This window comes from Natrix helvetica, assembly GCF_964273705.1.
Source record: "Natrix helvetica genome assembly, chromosome: 1".
NCBI classification, from domain to species: Eukaryota; Metazoa; Chordata; class Lepidosauria; order Squamata; family Natricidae; genus Natrix; species Natrix helvetica.
The window spans coordinates 258143841-258162222 of NC_138548.1; the positions used below are offsets into that span (position 1 = coordinate 258143841).

At 39.3% G+C, this 18382-nt stretch overlaps 1 protein-coding gene across 5 annotated transcripts in view; it reads left to right on the plus strand.

Annotated features, from left to right (window-relative positions):
* AKAP8 (A-kinase anchoring protein 8) overlaps positions 1 to 18382 on the plus strand; it is a 34167-nt gene that overhangs the window by 10077 nt on the left and 5708 nt on the right. For all 5 annotated transcript variants that reach the window (XR_014175557.1, XR_014175558.1, XR_014175559.1 and 2 more), the window contains exons 5-11: positions 134 to 626; positions 908 to 1052; positions 1399 to 1437; positions 10298 to 10394; positions 13018 to 13159; positions 13897 to 13990; positions 16811 to 16941. Coding sequence is in view for 2 of the 5 variants with exons in the window: in XM_081955267.1 (XP_081811393.1) it covers positions 134 to 626; positions 908 to 1052; positions 1399 to 1437; positions 10298 to 10394; positions 13018 to 13159; positions 13897 to 13990; positions 16811 to 16941 (1141 nt within the window). In the remaining 3 variants the exon portion in view is untranslated. The remainder of the gene's footprint in view (positions 1 to 133; positions 627 to 907; positions 1053 to 1398; positions 1438 to 10297; positions 10395 to 13017; positions 13160 to 13896; positions 13991 to 16810; positions 16942 to 18382) is intronic.

Genomic DNA, 18382 nt, shown 5'->3' on the forward strand with positions numbered 1-18382 from the left:
CTGCACATATGACAGCTAGTTAGCTGTTCAATAGACTCTGTTGTTACAACTAAACTGACATCCCCAACATGGGAATTGGTAGTTCTTCAAAATCTCTCCTAGTTACTGACTGGATTCTTTACTTGTGATACAGCTCTTTCAGATTTGAGTCTTTTGAATCATACGACTCTAGAGCCGCAGTTCCTGATCGTGATCTGTACAAAACCAGCTATGACTATGATACTTTTGGAAGTCACTATGATGGTCCTGATAACCGCAGAGATCAACCTGGTAACAGAGGAAACAACTATGGTTTTGTTAGAGGGAGGGCCCAAAATCGAGGTCGTCCAAACACTTTCAATCGTGACCACTTCATGCCCTCAAGTACAGAACGGCTGTCTACAGAGTGGAATGAAATGAATTACATGGGCGGGAGAAATATGGGAGGACCTGGACCCAACAGGCTTCCATCACTCTTTTCTCGAGCACTTGTCCCTGAGTATAGGGATTATGGTGATTATGGAGACTATGGCGACTATGGAGAGTATGGCAACTATGGGGATTATGATTATGGCATGATGGGAATGCAAGGAATGGAAAGGATTCCTGGGAACATGCCCTATGGATTCGGCAGAACACGTGGCAGAGTAAGTTTAACATGCTAATACTGGGTACTCTCATAACTATTTTAATAATTATAAATGAGATTACTTCAGTAACTAAGAAAGTTGTGATCGTCTTATCATTTTTACATTGTCAAATGCATACCAGCTTATTTTTTCTCTTTCCTTGCAATTTTTTAACTTTTTGTCGGAAATGATGTTGATAAAGTCAGCAAGGAATAGTAAGAAGCATTGTCAAAATCTTCTCTGGTACACTGCTAGTGTCAATAAATGGGCCAAGAATGTTTTGTTCAACTTGTCCCTAGCCCAAGAGAAGAGCTTTCCGTGGTCGTCTGGGTGGGCGTTCTAATAATGAAGGCGGGTTATACAAGCGGAAACAACCCCAGAGTGGAGAGGAACCTGACAGCAAACAGGCAAAGACAGAAAGTGAAAGAGATGACTCTGACAATGGTAAACATTCAATTTATTTTGAGATTTGGATGCATTATTTGCTGACCCTAATACCTAGCTTCTAATCTATTATAGTATACCATGGCAACATCCACATTCAGTAGAAATGCTTCTCTGTAACTCAACCTCACAGCACTGTCATTTTTTTAAATAATTTAGTCATTTCTAAAATAATTATAATTTTTCACATCTAGATGAAAAATAGTTCAGGAAAGAGATCTTGTGCGGTTTTTAAACAGTGAGTGAGAAGTAAAGGTACTATTGCTTTAAACTGATACTGTTGTTTGGACTGTTGAAGAATAGAAACCATGCATTCACAATAGTTTTATATCTTGTGTATTGACAGATGATGGTGATGAAGACAAGTCAGCAGATGGAGATAAAGGTGTAAGTACCTTTCCAAAATAAGAGAAAAAAATATTGTAAGTGGTTGTTTTCAGACATGTCTTTGAAACTAAAACTAATATAAATATTGTATGAGTTATTTTCCCCTTCATGAATTACTTCCTTGTCATGGCGAAGGGGTTTGCGTAGCTCAATGAAGCTATGAGCTATGCCGTGCAGGCCCACCCAAGACCGACAGGTCATAGCAGAGAGCTCTGACAAAACGTGATCCACTGGAGAAGGAAATGGCAACCCAGTCCAGTATCTTTGCCATGAAAACCCCATGGACAGTACCAAAAGGCAAAAAGATACGACGCCGGAAGATGAGCCCCCTCAGGTCAGAAGGTGTCCGATATGCTATTGGGGAAGAGCAGAGGGCTAGTACTAATAGCGCCAGAAACAGTGAAGTGGCTGGGCCAAAGGCGAAAGGATGCTTAGCTGTGGATGTATCTGATGGTGAAAGGAAAGTCCTATGCTGTAAAGATGTATACTCCTTAGGAACCTGGAATGTAAGGTCCATGAATCAAGGCAAGCTGGACGTGGTCAGACAAAAGATGACAAGACTGAACATCGAGGTCTTTGGAATCACTCTTTTCCAACAACCCAAGAGACGACTCTACACATGGACATCACCAGATGGTCAACACAGAAACCAGATTGACTATGTGCTCTGCAGCCAAAGATGAAGAAGCTCTATACAGTCAGTAAAAATAAGACCAGGAGCTGATTGTGGCTCAGGTCATGAGCTTCTTGTTGCAAAGTTTAGGCTGAAACTGAAGAAAGGGAAAAACACTAGGCCACTCAGTTATGAACTAATTCATATCCCTGGTGAATATACAGTAGAGGTGACAAATAGATTTAAGGAATTAGATCTGACAGACAGAGTGCCTGAAGAACTATGGACCAAGGTTTGCAACATTGTACAAGGGGTAGCAACTAAAACCATCCCAAACAAAGAAATGCAAGGAAGCAAAATGGCTGCCTGAGGAAGCTTTGCAAATAGCTGAGGAAAGAAGGGAAGTGAAAGGCAAGGGAGAAAGAGAAAGATACACCCAATTGAATGCAGAATTCCAGAAAACAGCTAGAAGAGATCAGAATGCCTTCTTAAATGAACAGTGCAAAGAAATAGAAGAAAATAATAGAATAGGGAAGACCAGATATGGAGATATGAAGGGAACGTTTCATGCAAAGGTGGGCATGATAAAGGACCAAAATGGCAGGGACCTAACAGAGGCAGAAGAGATTAAGAAGAGATGGCAAAGTTACACAGAAGAACTATACAAGAACGAGCTTAATGTCCCTGATAACCAAGATGGGGTGGTCACTGACCTCGAGCCAGACATCCTAGAACCGTGATGGCGAACCTGTGGCATGCGTGCCACAGATGGCATGTAGAGCCATATTTGGTGGCATGCCAGTTGTCAGCTCCGATCCACATGCACGCACCAGCCAGCTGATTTTTGCCCTCCCCAGGCTTCAGGAAAGCCTCCCGAAGCTGGGGAGGGCGAAAAACGGCCCCAACAGGCAAAACGGAAGTTTGTTCCCCAAAATAGACTTCCCCGCCCCCCCAGAGGCCCTCCGGGAGCTGGAAACAGATTGTTTCCACACTTCTGGTTAGCCTGTTGGGGCCGTTTTTCACCCACCCCAGCCTCCAGAGGCTTTCCTGAAGCCTGGGGAGGGCGAAAAATGGCCCCAAAGGGCTCACCAGAAGTTTGGAAATGATCCTTTTCCGGTTTCCAGAAGGCTGAGAGAGGCTGTTTTCGCCTTCCCCAGGCTTCAGGAAAGCCTCCAGAAGCTGGGTTGGGGGTGGGGTCGTGCACAGGTAGGAGGGGAAATTGAGTGGGCACATGCATGTGATAGCATGCATGCTCGCAATTTTGGCACTCCGTAAGAAAAGGGTTCACCATCACTGTCCTAGAATGTGAAGTCAAATGGGCCTTAGAAAATCTGAGCAACAGCAAAGCAAGTGGAAGTGACAGTATTCTAGATGAGCTATTCAAAATCTTAAAAGGTGATGCAGTAAAAGTGCTACATTCAATTTGCCAGCAAATTTGGGAAACTCAACAGTGGCCACAGTATTGGAAAAGGTCAGTTTACATTCCAAATACAAAGAAGGGCAATGCCAAAGAATGCTCAAATTACCACACCATTGCACTCATTTCACATGCTAGTAAAGTTATGCTCAAAATCCTAAAAGCTAGGCTCCAGCAGTATGTGGATCAAGAACAGCCAGGATTTTGAAGAGGCAGAAGAACTAGAGATCAAATTGCCAAAATACGGTGGATCATGGAGAAAGCTAGGGAGTTCCAGAAAAACATCTACTTCTGCGTCATTGACTATGCTAAACTTTTGATTGTGTGGATCGCAATGCGTGACCCCCCCAGTGCGCATACACGCACTACAGGCGCAACCCCCCATTTTTGCATGCTTTTTTCGCCCTCCCCAGGCTCCAGAGGCTTTATAAGAGCCTGGGAAGGGTGAAAACAGCCTCCCTCGCCCCCCCAGGAAGCCCTCCGGAGGCTTCAGGGACCTTCAGGAGGCTTCCCTGAAGCCTCCGAAACAGTCAAAATGACCCTCCGAGCAAACCGGAAGTCACTTCCGGTTTGCTCGGAGGCTCTTTTTAAGCGCTCCAAAGGCATCAAGAGGCTTCCCTGAAGCCTTCGGAGCGCTCAAAATGACCCTCCGAGCAAACTGGAAGTCACTTCTGGTTTGCTCGGAGGGTCATTTTAAGCGCTCCGAAGGCTTCAGGGACTGTCAAGAGGCTTCCCATACTTCCGGTTTGCCCATAGGGCTGGTTTTTTGCACTCTGGAGGATTCAGGGAAGCTCATGAATCCTCCGGAGGCCTTTTCGCCATCCCCAGGCTCCTATAAAGGCTCTGGAGCCTGGGGAGGGCGAAAAATGGCTTTAAAAAAGGGTGAACTGGCATGCGCGCTGGCCAACTGACAGGGCAGCGCCTCGCGTGCCCTGACAAATGGCTCCACGTGCCACCTGTGGCACACGTGCCATAGGTTCACCGTCTCTGCTCTATGGTAAATGAGGAATAGTTCATCAACTGCACCCCACAACTGAGATAACCGGAATAGTAATGTGGCCCCAAATATATGCTGATTAATTTTTCTGCTGGTTGACAGGTAGAGAGGTATAACTTTGAGTCATAATATTTTTTTCTATTAAGATGCACTAATCACAGTCTCTCTTCTTCCAATAATGTGGTCATATTTATTAAAGTTGTAAGCTCTTCAACACTTTCTTCACTTTTTCAAAATAGCAGGTATTCTGTATTTTAATACATATTCATATAAATTGCAGCTCTAGACTTCTATTCCATACCCATTTACCAAAAAATAAGTTCTATGAAATTTACTGGGTCTTGCTTCACAAAAGACACGATACAATTGACTTTTGTATGGAAGAAAAATAGATTATATTATTGTATTACAATCATACATTTACCAATGTAAATGTAAGATTGTAATACATTTAATGAGATGAGATTTATTCCCATGTAAATGTAGATTAAAGAACTAAAATTATTTAATAGACAATAATGAAATTATTTTTAGTTTTTGATTAATTAGAAATGCTGAATAGTTTATATTTAAATTACTGATATATTAGAAATGGTAGTTTTTTAGTTTATTTTTAAAATGTATTAATGGAGCATGATACATTGGGAAGTAAAAGCTAGCCTCAGAAAACGTATTTTAAAAATGCTTGCTGATGGTTGAATTCCTAGACTTTCTTAGAAAATACAAATACTATACAGGTAGTCCTTGACTTACAACAGTTCATTTAGTGACCTTTCAAAGTTACAACAGCATTGAAAAAGTGACATGACTTTTTTCACACTTACAACTGTAGCAGCACCCCCATGCCACCTGATCAAAATTCTGGTGTCAGCCCTCAGGCTGCCATCCAGGGGGACCCTGTCCATCACCATGCCCACCATGCAACGCTGCCACTTTGATGTTGCCTCTCTGATGTCGATTGACCCTGTAGCTGCGTGTGGCTCTTCTACATGTGTGCGCTGGCCAGCTGACAGGGCAGTGCCTCGCGTGCCCTGACAAATGGCTCCACCTGCCACCTGTGGCACGCGTGCCATATGTTCGCCATCACTGCCTTAGGGTTTTCCCAGTTGCAATGTATGGCTGTAAAAGTTGGACCATAAGAAAATGGTGCTGGAGAAGACTCCTGCGAGTCCCTTGGACTGCAAGGCAATCAAACCAGTCAGTCCTAGAGGAGATCAACCCTGACTGCTCTTTAGAAGGCCAGATCCTGAAGATGAAACTTAAATACTTTGGCCATCTAATGAGGAGGAAGGACTCATTGGAGAAGAGCCTAATACTGGAAAAGATTGAGGGCAAAAGAAGAAAGGGACGACAGAGAATGAGGTGGATGGATGGAGTTACCGGAGCAGGAGGCATGAGCTTAAATGGACTCCAGAGGATGCTAGAGGACAGGAAGGCCTGGAGAAACGTCACAATAGGTCGGACACAACTTCACAACTAACAATGACAACTGAGTTATTCTATTCATAGAACAAATATGAATAATATACAGTATGTTCATCATGGGCCATATGCAGTTTTGAAAACCATTACAATTATAACAGTGAAATTTTACATTTTTATTTCTTTAAAGATATTGTTCCTTAGAGATTTAATTCCAAAAAAATATATAGATAGTCCTCATTTAACCACTTGTTCAGCAATTGGTCAAAGTAATACTGGCACTGAATGAGGTTTTTTTTTTTTACAATTGGTCCTCATTGTGATTGTTGCACTGTCGCTGTAGTGATGTGATTGTAATTCATGCACCTGGCAACTGGCTCATAATAATGTCACAGTGTTCCACAATCATGTCTTCACTATTTGCAAACTTCACCACCAGCCTTTGCAAACAAAGTCAGTGAGGAATTTGGCAAGAGGTTGCAAATGGTGTTAATGTAACCACACGTGATTGGTGCATGAGTCACCTAATGATGGCAGGTGGGGCACCCAGAATTGCCATCATATGTTGGTGCGGTCACATGATATTGCTCTTTACAATTTGTCAATAATGGAGTACCTGGTCCCAATTACTGTCAGTAAGCAAGGGCTACCTATAATTCAATACAGACTAAAAAGAAAATTTTTGCTCTTCATAGCACACAGGATAATTTCTTCATTCTTATTCTAGAATTCTAATTTCAAAGATTGTCTGCTCAAGCACAGGTTCCAGATGTTTTGAAGCTACAACTCTTATGTTCCAACCAACATGATTATGATTATGCTTGCTGGGAATTGTAATTCTTGTGCATTCTGAGAATTCTACTGGTCCTGTGTAAAATCATTCTGTCTTCAGAAAGGAAATGTTTTAAGAAGTTGTATGATGTTGCTCTGGGCCACTGCAAGAACAGCTGGATCAGCTGTTTGAGGCAGCATCATTATCTATAGTACCTAAAATGATGCAAAGTAAAGGCGGGATATAAATACAATCATCAATTCATTTTCAGAGAAATATTTGTCTTCCATCCTCTCATTAGGTCAGCAAAGGCTGGTCTAGCAGCCAAAAGCTAAATCATTGTAAGATACAGCAAGCATTATTGCCTCCTGAGGAAATAATGTAATAGTGAAGATAATTTCATAGTTGCCTATCATCATCTTCATATAACCAGCACTGTCAGTATAGTTCATTTATTTGAAAAGAGGCTTTTTATCTCATGTCCACATCAATGTTCCCTCTAATTTTTTTTCGATGTGAGCAGAAAAGTATAGTGTTTGAGCGGCACATTTTCATGCCTGAGCACCCGAATTTTTTTCACAGATGTCACCTAAGACAACAACGAAATCAGTATGATTTGAAACTCAAAGTTATGTTTCTTCAAGGTACCCGCTTAATTCAAAGTGTTATATAATATCAGTATCACTTAACAACGCTCCTGCTTAGCAACCAAAATGTTGGCTCAGAAACTCTGGCATTTGAAGCACGCAACTCTTAAAGCTGTCAAGTTACAAGACCCTTGCACCCCTAACCCTTTAGGGGAAAAAACCCCCAGGGGTCTTCAAACCTGACAGCTTTAAGATTTGTGGACTTCAACTCCCAGAATTTCTCCTCCAGTCCTGTTGGCTCAGGAACTCTGGCATTTGAAGCATGGAAGTCTTAAAGCTGTCAAGTTCCAAGACCCTTCCACCCCTAGAAAAAAAATGCAGAGCTCTTCAAACCTGACAGCTTTAACACTTGTGGACTTCAACTCCCAGAATTCCTCCTCCAGTCATGTTGCAGCGACGTCATCTGCGTGGATCTGCTCCATCTCTGCTTTCTTCATTGTGGGCAGGGCTGCTGCTGAAGTTGCCGACGAGTTGGCACCGGAATAACTGCTGCTACCTCCTCCTCCTCCAACAGCACCACCAGATTTGCTCCTGAGCTCAGCGCTGGGTAACCCGTGCCCGCTCCTCCTCCTCTGTGCTTTTGAAGAACCATGAAGCTTTTTTCCCCCCTGCTCCCTCCCCGCCTTCCTACTGTCTCCCGCAGCCTCATGGCTCTTCAAAAGCATGGCGGAGGAGGAGGAGGGGGCAGGCAGGGGTAACCCAGCGCTGAGCTCAGGTGCTCCGAGCAGAGGGGAGGCGCCGCTGCCACACGCGGAGATGCCGGCTGGAGCTTTGCCGGCTTCATCTCAGCCGCAGCGCCGGGCGGCAAATCCGGCAGTGCTGCCTGTTAGAGGAGGAGGAGGAGGTGGTGGCAGCAGTTCTTCCGGTGGCGGTGGGGGCTTTGGGGCTTCACAACTAGTCTCAGTCGCCCCGTGCTCCTCAAAGCAAGTCTGGGGAAGTCCTTTGCAGGCGGCCCGTTCTAGCTGCCTGCAAAGGACCTCCCCAGCTTCCAAAGCCTGTGGCAATAGAAATCACTGCGCGGCAGTTGAAAACTGCTGCGCGGTGTTTTCTTGCCACCTGCGCGCTAGCGCAGCCGCGCACCTTAGAGGGAACGTAGGTCCACATTGTCATTTCCAATTATGAGACAATTGTGCTTCATGTAACCTAAATGCAGATTGAGCTTAATATTACTCACTCTGCAAAGCATGCTTGAAAAGAGCACTTGTGAATCTTGAAATTCCTTCCTTCCAATAATTACCTGCTGCCCCAGAAAGTCCAATTGCGCTTTCCATAATTTTAAAATATGGGCTGTTTATCTTGTTTCTGAATTTGTACAATGCTTGATGGAATGAATATATCTTCAAATAGAAGAGGGTGTAGTTCGAAGGACCATGCAGGATTTAATCTCTAGTTGAAATAAATGAATATGTTGTTCATATTTGAATCGATAAAATCAGTCTATTTATTTGTCAGCTTTCTTGTAGAAAGTTGTTTACAAATTCTGTCTTTAAAGTTGAATTTTCAGAAGTTGTATTTCTGGTAAATATTTTTCAATCAAGAACTCATTGATAATACACTTACATAAATTCCTCTATAACTGTAGAATTAATTTGTTGTTTCTTCCTTCTCTTTTTTTAAAGGAGTATAAAGGAGGAAATGAAGCTCTCAAAGGAAAAAGTAGGGTAAGATCTATAGATGCAATTGAAAGACCTATGTTTCTTTTACTTGGAAACATAAATTAACTTTAGATTGAATTATTATTATTATTTCTTTGGGGATAGCATTCTAGTATCCATGCTTTCCTGCTTAGAATGCAGTTTTAAAATAAATAAATAAGTTGTACAATTCTTGCATAGGTTTACCACCTCTTGATATAACAAACTGGATTCAGTGAAACAAATGTCTGCTGTGTCATTGGTATAATGACATCCACAAATGATGCAAATCTCCACAATGCCCTCAATTTAATTCGGTGAGATTCCCAAATATTAAATTCCGCTTTTCTCAATTAGTCTGCTCAATCAAAATTTCCTTTTAGTTTATTAGAATATAGTAATAGCCTTTTTATCGATAACCGCGGTCATGGCCTCATTAAATCTAGAAGTTAATATTGTAATGATACACCAGATATCTAGAAACCTTGAACGTGTTCCTTGGAAGCTTCCTTCTTCGTCTAGTTTTATATTTTTAGATTATTTTAATTGGAAAAAATCTAGATGACAACCATCAGCCTCAGGAACAGTCCATATTTCCATTAATATATCTGACTTCTCCCATAAATCCCAGAGGTCTCAAAATTCTACATGTGCCTACTGTTCCAAAATGGTTGGTGAGTTCTGCCCTAAAATCTTATAAGCAACACCTCGGAAGAACAGAAAGCAGTATTTTATTTGTTGTTAGTTCATCAAAATTGAAGCACCTTTGAATTCAGCTCCTAAATATGTTATTTTCCTTGTCAGTAAGATTGAATGACTGAGTTGTAACTTGTCTTTCATTTAGAAGCTCAGGATGGCAAAAAAAAAAGTCCTCCCATTTGTTTTTCTGCACAAAAATCCTGTGAGGTAGGTTGGTCTGAAAGAGAGAGCAACCTAGAAATTTTCTCTGGCTGTGTGTGGACGAGGTTTCCTTGCTTCTAGTCCAACACCTTAACTACTACATTATACTGCCATCTTTCATTACACGTTTACATTGATTTCTCAGCCTAATGAACAGCCCTGCCGTTTCCTGGTGATCTCCCATCCAGGTATTAAACAAGTCTGAAACGGCTTATCTTTTCAGATTAGCCAAATTAGGTCAGCTTCATATTTGTGTTAAGACTTTGCATATATGTCTGAGTCTATGATGTATAAATAAATGTTTGAAATTATATGAGATATGAAATTTGTGGTAATTCTTCCTTAATAACATTCTCACGAGATTATCAGCATATAGGTCAAAGAGAATATGTAGAATTTTTAAAAAAACCATTCTAAAACAAATGAATGTTGCCTCTTAAATATAACTTTCTGTAGCAACTGGTGATGGCGGTGATGATGATGATGAAGAGGCAAAACAAAGAAAAGAGAAACAGAGGCAAAGGGATAGAATGCGTGACCGTGCAATGGACAGGTAATTAAAACAAATAAAAATCAGTTTAAAGTAGGGATGCATAAGATTGTATTTACCGAGCTACATATCAAAATCTAGTGGCTGGGGTGAAGAGAAAAATGAAACTAATTTATAGATAAAGATAAATGTATGATTACATATCACTAATTATTTTCAAGTTATGTACTTATTTAATTACCATTTTTCATGTATTATACTTTGTTGACAATTATTGAAGCCTTTCTGGTTTATATCCAAACTTTTGTGCGATATATGCGAACCTGCAGTCTGAAGTGGTGTGTTTCTCTGGTATAAAATATTTATTTCAGTATTATTAATATGCTCATGTGATTAGGTATCACTAGTTTGAAACATTCCAAATTTCTGAAATTCTAGTCAGAAGAAAATACCCTGTATTGTTTAATATGATTTCTGTGATTAACATACAACATTGGTGCCTGTGGCACTGGAATGTTCCAGTGCTTGAGATTTTGGAGCGAGCTATGCTTTTTGTAGCATTTCGTATGAAGCAATAAGGGGCTCCTGCCAACTGTCGTCTGCGTGCCACAGTGGTAATATGTTTGCTTGTTCATTTTCAAAGTTTTGAGTGTTTTGCTTGGCATTTATAAGGTTTATGACCATCTCTGCTTCTGTTAGAAAGCGTTGCAGTTGTAGAGGCAGGCTTCCTACTTTGGATGGGCAATTTTGATGTCTTTTTTACCCCAGTGATGGTAATTGTGGAAGTTTATCTTTCTGTAAGGTCTTATAATATAGGCCTCTTGTATTTGTAGACTACATTTCTACTACATTTGGATTCATGAGTACCACAGATGCATCCCGAACAGCATAACTGGACACATTTGTGTTCCAGTAGTACTTAAGCCCAGCTATGGCTAGACCATGCAACAAACCTTCACCAAGCCTCTTAAAGGCAGTAATCTGGCAGGAGACTTTGATCTCACCTACTAAAGGCAGATCACTAGATAAGCAAAGGTGCTTTTCAAAAGACAACTGGACTTTGTTTTTCCTTGAAGATGCTTTGCTTCTCATCCAAGAAGCTTCTTCAGTTCTGGCTGAATGGTGAAGAATGGAAGGATTTATATTCCTTGCAGTCATCAGGATGTTAGCATTCTTTCTGAGAATGGTGTTAACTCTGTTTTGGTTGATCTAATTGTCAGTTATTTGTGGTTTGATGCATGTAATCTATAATCTAGTCAGGTGTTTGGTACATCTACAGTTCCTAGTTTACAAATACTATGAATATAGATGATAAGGTATGTATCTTAGGAATACAGAAATTGATCTAAATATCTGCTAATAATCATAGATTTCTGCAAAGATGTAACGGATCCACAAATATATTCAAACTCCTTAATTGTATCCCCATTTATAGGGCAATTATTTCAACTCTTATTAATATTTGCTATAGCATACTATATACAAAATAAACATTTATATTCTACTACCATTACTTTCACATTTTAAAAACTATTTTCCTGTGGTTCATAGGAAAAGGTGAAACTTGTTATATCAAATGTTACATAAGCTATGTAACTGCATCAAATTATTCTAAATTTTTGTTTTTAAAAAATATGTTATTGACTTGAAAGCTACAATTGATTTTTTTGCATATTTTAATAAGGAATTTCAGTGGCACTAATATGAAACAGTCCCAATAAGTGCTTAAAATGAATTGTCAAAAAACACTTTAAATCAAACTTAGTTTGGACTAATGTTATTAAAGACAGCATCTTCAGATCTGAATTGTTCAATACTATAAAAAAACATGAAAACACACAACACAGACAAAAAACTGATTTTAAAATTGGGATTTTGTATTCAATTTTATTCTATAATATGCCTACTCTATATTTGTCTAATTGACTGCATAGACTAAATACCTGTAATATAAAAAAGTGGAAAACCTTAAAATGCTGTTGTTTAATAATATATTTTTCAATTGTTCAAAAATTGTTTCCCACTTTCTCTTTGTATTTTGTATGTCACTGTTTAGGATCAAGCAAAAGATATTGTAACCATTCAGGTGTATTTTTAATTGGGTTGCTTAATAAAAATGAATGTAATACAGAACTTAATGCAGTGTTTTTCCAGAAGACTATCTATGAGAGTAAAGATAGTGTCTTGTTGGGAAAAAAATACTGCTAAAACATCGTTTCTTTTATAATGGTAAAATGAAAATGCAACATCAATCTATGGGGGTGCTACAGAGACTTCCCAGTGTAAGAACAAGCTCCATTCCCAAGATCTGTCCTTAAGTTGAATGTGTATGTAAGACAGAACAATATTATTTTGAAATATTATGTAAGTAGTATTGCATAACGAACAACTTGTTGTCTATTTATTTGGAATTATTTTATATTTAACTTGAATTTTGCTGTAGTAGGCTCCATTCTTAACTATGGTTCCTCCTTAGATCAGGGCGTTCTTAACCCGGATACTTGCTGTATTTGCTTTATTAAAATGCTGTATGTTATGTTGGAGAAAACACTTCAAAATTAAATTAGGTCTTAGTTTTGGTCAAATTTATGGGATGAATTGTGCTTAATTTATTAATTTACAAATTTAACTTCATACTGCTTCATACTTTTGAAACTGCATTTTATAACAAAATGGTTTCTTGTAGAATTCAGTTTGCCTGCTCTATCTGTAAGTTCCGAACTTTTGAGAATGAAGAAATGGAGAAACATTTGCAAAGCAAATTTCACAAAGAAGTCTTGCGATACATTGGAACCAAATTACCTGATAAGACAGTGGAATTCCTGCAGGTATATCTTGATATAAATAATTAGAAACTGTGTGCACTGTTGAACAGTTTAATTAATTTAATCATTCAAAAAAGTGCAAACTATTAAAATATTTGTTATTGTTGTTATCATTACTTAGATTTATTGTAACAACTCACTCCAAAAGACTCCAAGCAATTAAAAATAGAGTAGAATAGAATTGAATTGAATTCTTTATTGTCCAAGTGTGATTGGACACACAAGGAATTTGTCTTTGGTGCATATACACTCAGTGTACATAAAGAAAAATAAAATAGAATACATTCATCAAGAATCATAAGATACAACACTTAGTGATAGTCATAGGTTACTAATAATAAATAAATACCTCTGTAACATAAAATCTAGATTGAATATTTCATTACTCATTTAAATAGTTAAATTTCCAATTAGACAAGATGTTAAGATTTCTTGAAGAGTTACACATTTTAGTTCATGGGTTTTTGTAAAACTAAATTTATTATTGCTGTAAATGATTTGTTAGAGGCACTGGAAAGTCTTCAGCTGTACATTTTGATAAGTGGTAAGTAAGGCTTTCATTGGAAAAATGTAATTGAAATTGTACATTATTACCAAACTATTAACTATCTTTCTGGGAAGATTGCATTGCCATAAGGCTGGAGGTGTAGTTGGCAAAAACATATCTTATTGGGCTGCTTTTATTTATAATTTAAGGCCAGTAACTTGTATATTTAATATTGTCTATTCTCATTCCCTAGAAATACATCGTGAACAGAAACAAGAAAATTGGGAAGCGCCGACAAGAGCTGAGTGAGAAAGAGGGTACAAAACCAAAACTTGACCCATTTAAAGGTACGAACAACATTATTAAGTGTAGAAGACCATTTGACATGCATTAACTGTCATCTAGATATTGTACACAATGCTGTAGTGATCTTAATCCCTTGAGAAATAATGTTTAAGTAACCTATATAGGTGGTCCTCACTTATGTCATTGCTGAACAAATGATATTTTGAACTGGTCCTTGAAATAACAGGTGTTAAAGTGCCCCTGCTGTCATGTGACCAAAATGTGGGCACTCAACAGCCCTCCTGCATGGGACCTTCCACGTGCCTGTACCCCATGGCTGTCCTTTTGCATGCCCTGCACTTACTGTCCCTACCTACCACCCCCAGCTGACTTTCGTCATCTTCCTCTCAGTGCTGACGAGTCAACAGCTGGCTTGGGCTCTTGTTGGCTTCAGCTCCTCATTGTGCCCAGCCTTTCTGAAGCCTTCCAAGGCATTGTACAGCCCACTGACTCACTAAGAGCTTGACTAGATTTGCCTTGTCAGCAATGGAAGGAAGATGGCGAAAGTTAGCCTGGGACGGTATGGACACTAGAGGCGGTGGACAGCAGGATGGCCAAAAAGAGCAGGGATTGGGAAAGCAGAAGCAAGTGGAGCAGGGCAGGATCCTGGCTTAACGATGGCATAGTTTTGGCCTAATAGAGAAATGTAACTGGGAATACTCAAACTCAAACTACTGTTGCTAACCGGTATGCTCACTTGAGGTTTCACCTAAGGACCACGTCACTTAGTGACAGAAATTCTGGTCCAGTTAGTATTGTTGAACAAAGGCAACTTGTAATGCAAGAAAAGAAAGTCGACAACTACTAACCTGAGACAGCATAAATATAGTAGACAATGCAGTACCATGCAGGAGGAACAAAAAAACAACAACTAGGAGACAAGATATTTATCTCTTATCAAATGACTTTTATTTTACATTATTTGGTCTTCCTTTAATCAGGGCATTAAACATGAGATCCTGTGAAACATTCAGGCTAAGAAATTTCTTTTTATCCCCCCCCCCCCCCCAAGAATTCAAAAAGGCATATCCCTTGTCCAAAACTTTCCCACTAGAGCAGTGTTTCTCAAACTTGGCGACTTTAAGTCCTGTGGACTTCAACTCCCAGAATTCCCCAGCCAGCTATGCTGGCTGGGGGTTTCTGGGAGTTGAAGTCCACAGGACTTAAAGTCGCCAAGTTTGAGAAACACTGCACTAGAGCAAAGCTTTCCTTGGTTGGACTGGACAGTCCTTGGGAGCATATCACTCAATATAGTCCAATTGCTGAGAGTGCCTTGACTTTGGGTTTCATTGGTCATTTACAGCATTTCCAAGGATAATGTAGAGATTTGACACTTGGAACACTGAGTTGTGGGAGACTGATCTAGCATATGCTTTTAGGTTCAGTCTTTACTGTAGTCCTGATTAGGAAAGTTGCCTTATGCATCAGAAAGCCAGAGCAGGGGAAACTACCGTTGTTCTGTTTCAAGGAGTTAGTCAAGTCGACTCGAGTATGAATGTATAGACATGAGCCCTGCAAAATGGAACAACTTGCCATGGGATAATTTGCTACAGGATAATCCCCCATGGGACAGATCACTCCAGGACAATTTAACAATTCAATTTATTTAAAATAAATGTTAAAAATTATATTTTGTGTCATTCATATTTCATTCTGTCCCTCCTTTGGCATCGTTTCTTTAACGGTTCTGTTCTACCATTTTTTTGATATTAGTTAGTTGTAGCAAGTTGGCCCTGGTGAGTTGGCCATGGCAAGTGGCTGTGACGACAGTCTAGAGTTTGATCCTATTGAGGCTCAAGGTTGACTCAGCCTTCCATCCTTCCGAGGTTGGTAAATGATGACTCGGATTGTTGGGGACAATATGCGGACATTGGAAACTTCCCAGAGAGTGCTATAAAGCAATATGAAGTGGTATGCAAGTCTATGCGCTATTTGCTATTGCTAAAATTAATATTGGTACAAACCCTTTCTTTGACAACTCTGTAATGCCTTTACTGAATAAAACTTGCTTAAGGTGGGACTTTTGATTTCAGTCACACCTCTTCCGGTGATGGCCTCCTGCTGCATTTGGAAGTTTAGGGAATTGAACTGTGCTCCTAATTTCTCAAATGTCGTGCAATCCTATATAGGATGGAGTGAACCAAAAACAGGCAGAGAGTAGTGAAAGAAATTAGTTTCAGGTTTATATTATCAATTCCTTAGAATCTCGTAAAAACTTCATCAGGAATCTTGAATTACTTCATTACTAAAATTGTAAGAACTCCATACTCTAAAATCTTTTTCCCCTTGCACCTAAAATTTATCGTTAATGTTACTTTATTTTAAGTTTAAGCCCCTGATAATGCTATTAGATATTACATGACAATCTGAAAAAGACAATTTTCTTCATGATTATTTATTTATTTTTATTTTGTCTTAGTTTTTTTTATAAATAACACGATGGCAATCATACATAATACTCCTTCCTCCTCCTATTGGTCAACCCAAGGTCACCCAACTGGTTTTCATGCCTTAGGCAAGGCTAGGACTTACAGTCTCCTGGTTTTTAGGTCAGCACAGTAACCACTACACCAAACTGGCTCTCAGTGATGTTACTTTTAAATGTTGTAAGGGTTGATAGATATTTTAATAGCGATCATGACAATATGCACATTTTTAAACAAGGAAGTCTGGTTTATGTATTCAGACTATAGCTATTGTTCTGGTAAATAATATATGTTTCGTTTCTATTACCCCAGCATTGAATGGGAACAACTTTTATAATTTTAATAGCATATGTAGGATGTTGTCAATAACTTCTGTTCCAATTTATATTTTTTCAGGAATTGGCCAGGAGCACTTTTTTAAGAAGATAGAAGCTGCTCACTGTATGGCTTGTGACATGCTAATTCCTGCACAACAACATCTTCTTCAGAGGCATCTGAGATCTGTTGATCACAATAGAAATCGCAGGGTAAGCAAAATAAATTCATTTACTTTTTGGACAAGTCTATTACCTCTGGAAGATAACAGCCTTGCAGCAAATGGGTGTGTAGAAAGAACAAATACATTAATTTTGTTAGCTATCTTTCATCCAGGGATCAGTTAAAGTAGAAAGAATTTTTAGGTCTCCTTTTTTGTCAGCCAAATCATTTCAAGGTGGTATACATAATTATTTTATAAGATTCAGACTATTAATAACGTCCCATGAAAAATGTAGGTACCCTGTCTAGTTTTTTTTCTTTTTTAATGTATGTAGACATATTAATATTTATCTTCATAATAACAACCTATAAAGAAAAAGATGATGTAATTAAACAAAAAACACCTATGAAAAATCAACTTAACAATCATTTGTTCAATCAACAATTGGCAGGCATGCCATATCCTCCTGTGGAAAAAGTAAGTACACTCTTGGCTGTAATACTTATATCACCCTCTTTGGCAGAAACAACTTCAAGTGAGGGTTTTACTATAACTTTCTCACAGTCTCTCATATTGTTTGGGATGATTTTTTTCCATTCCTCCATTTTTTTTCAATTGTACAGTGTTGGAGGAGTTATTGCACGCACAGCCTGGTTCAAATCACCCCACAACATCTTCATGGGATTTAAATCTGGCCTTTGATTTGGCCATTCCACGTGTCTCTATTCATTTTGTTTTCACCATCCCTTGATGGATTTACTGGCATTTAGGGTCATTGTCATGTCTGAAGGTCCATTTTTGCTTGAGTTCCAATCTTCTCCTAATTGTCATCACTATTAGAAAGTTTCTCCTTAATTCCAGATTGCTTCTCTCTTTGATTAGTTTCCAACCATTGTTTCTTGTCCTGCCCTCTGATGCTTAGGAAACTAATTTGACCCCCTCTTTGTGGCAGCCCCGTAAATACTGGAATACGGCTATCATGTCACCGCTAATTCTTCTTTTCTTTAGACTAGCCAAACCCAAAACCTGCAGCCATTCTTCATATGGTTTAGTTTCCAGGCTTTTGATCATCTTAGTTGCTCTTCTTTGAACTTTTTCCAAAGTCTCAACATCTTTTTTGTAGTACGGTGACCAAAAGTGGTTGCAGTAATCCAGGTGTGGTCTTACTGCGGTTTTATAAAGTGGCACTAATATTTCATGTCATCTTGATTCTATGCTTCTGTTTATACAACCCAGAATTGTATTAGCTTTTTTGGCAGCGGCTGCACACTGCTGGCTCATATTCAAGTGATTATCTACTAGGACTCCAAAGTCCCTCTCACAGTTACTGTTAATGGTCTCTTATGGTAGACTTATATACACTTTGGCTTGCGTAGTGACAAGGTCTAACTGAAAGGTCAGATGGGAAAATTGTGGAGTTCTTAGCAACTTCCTTCAGCATCTGGCATTCTGCTCTTGGGTTGAACTTGCTGGAAGCACCTGGCCTGGAC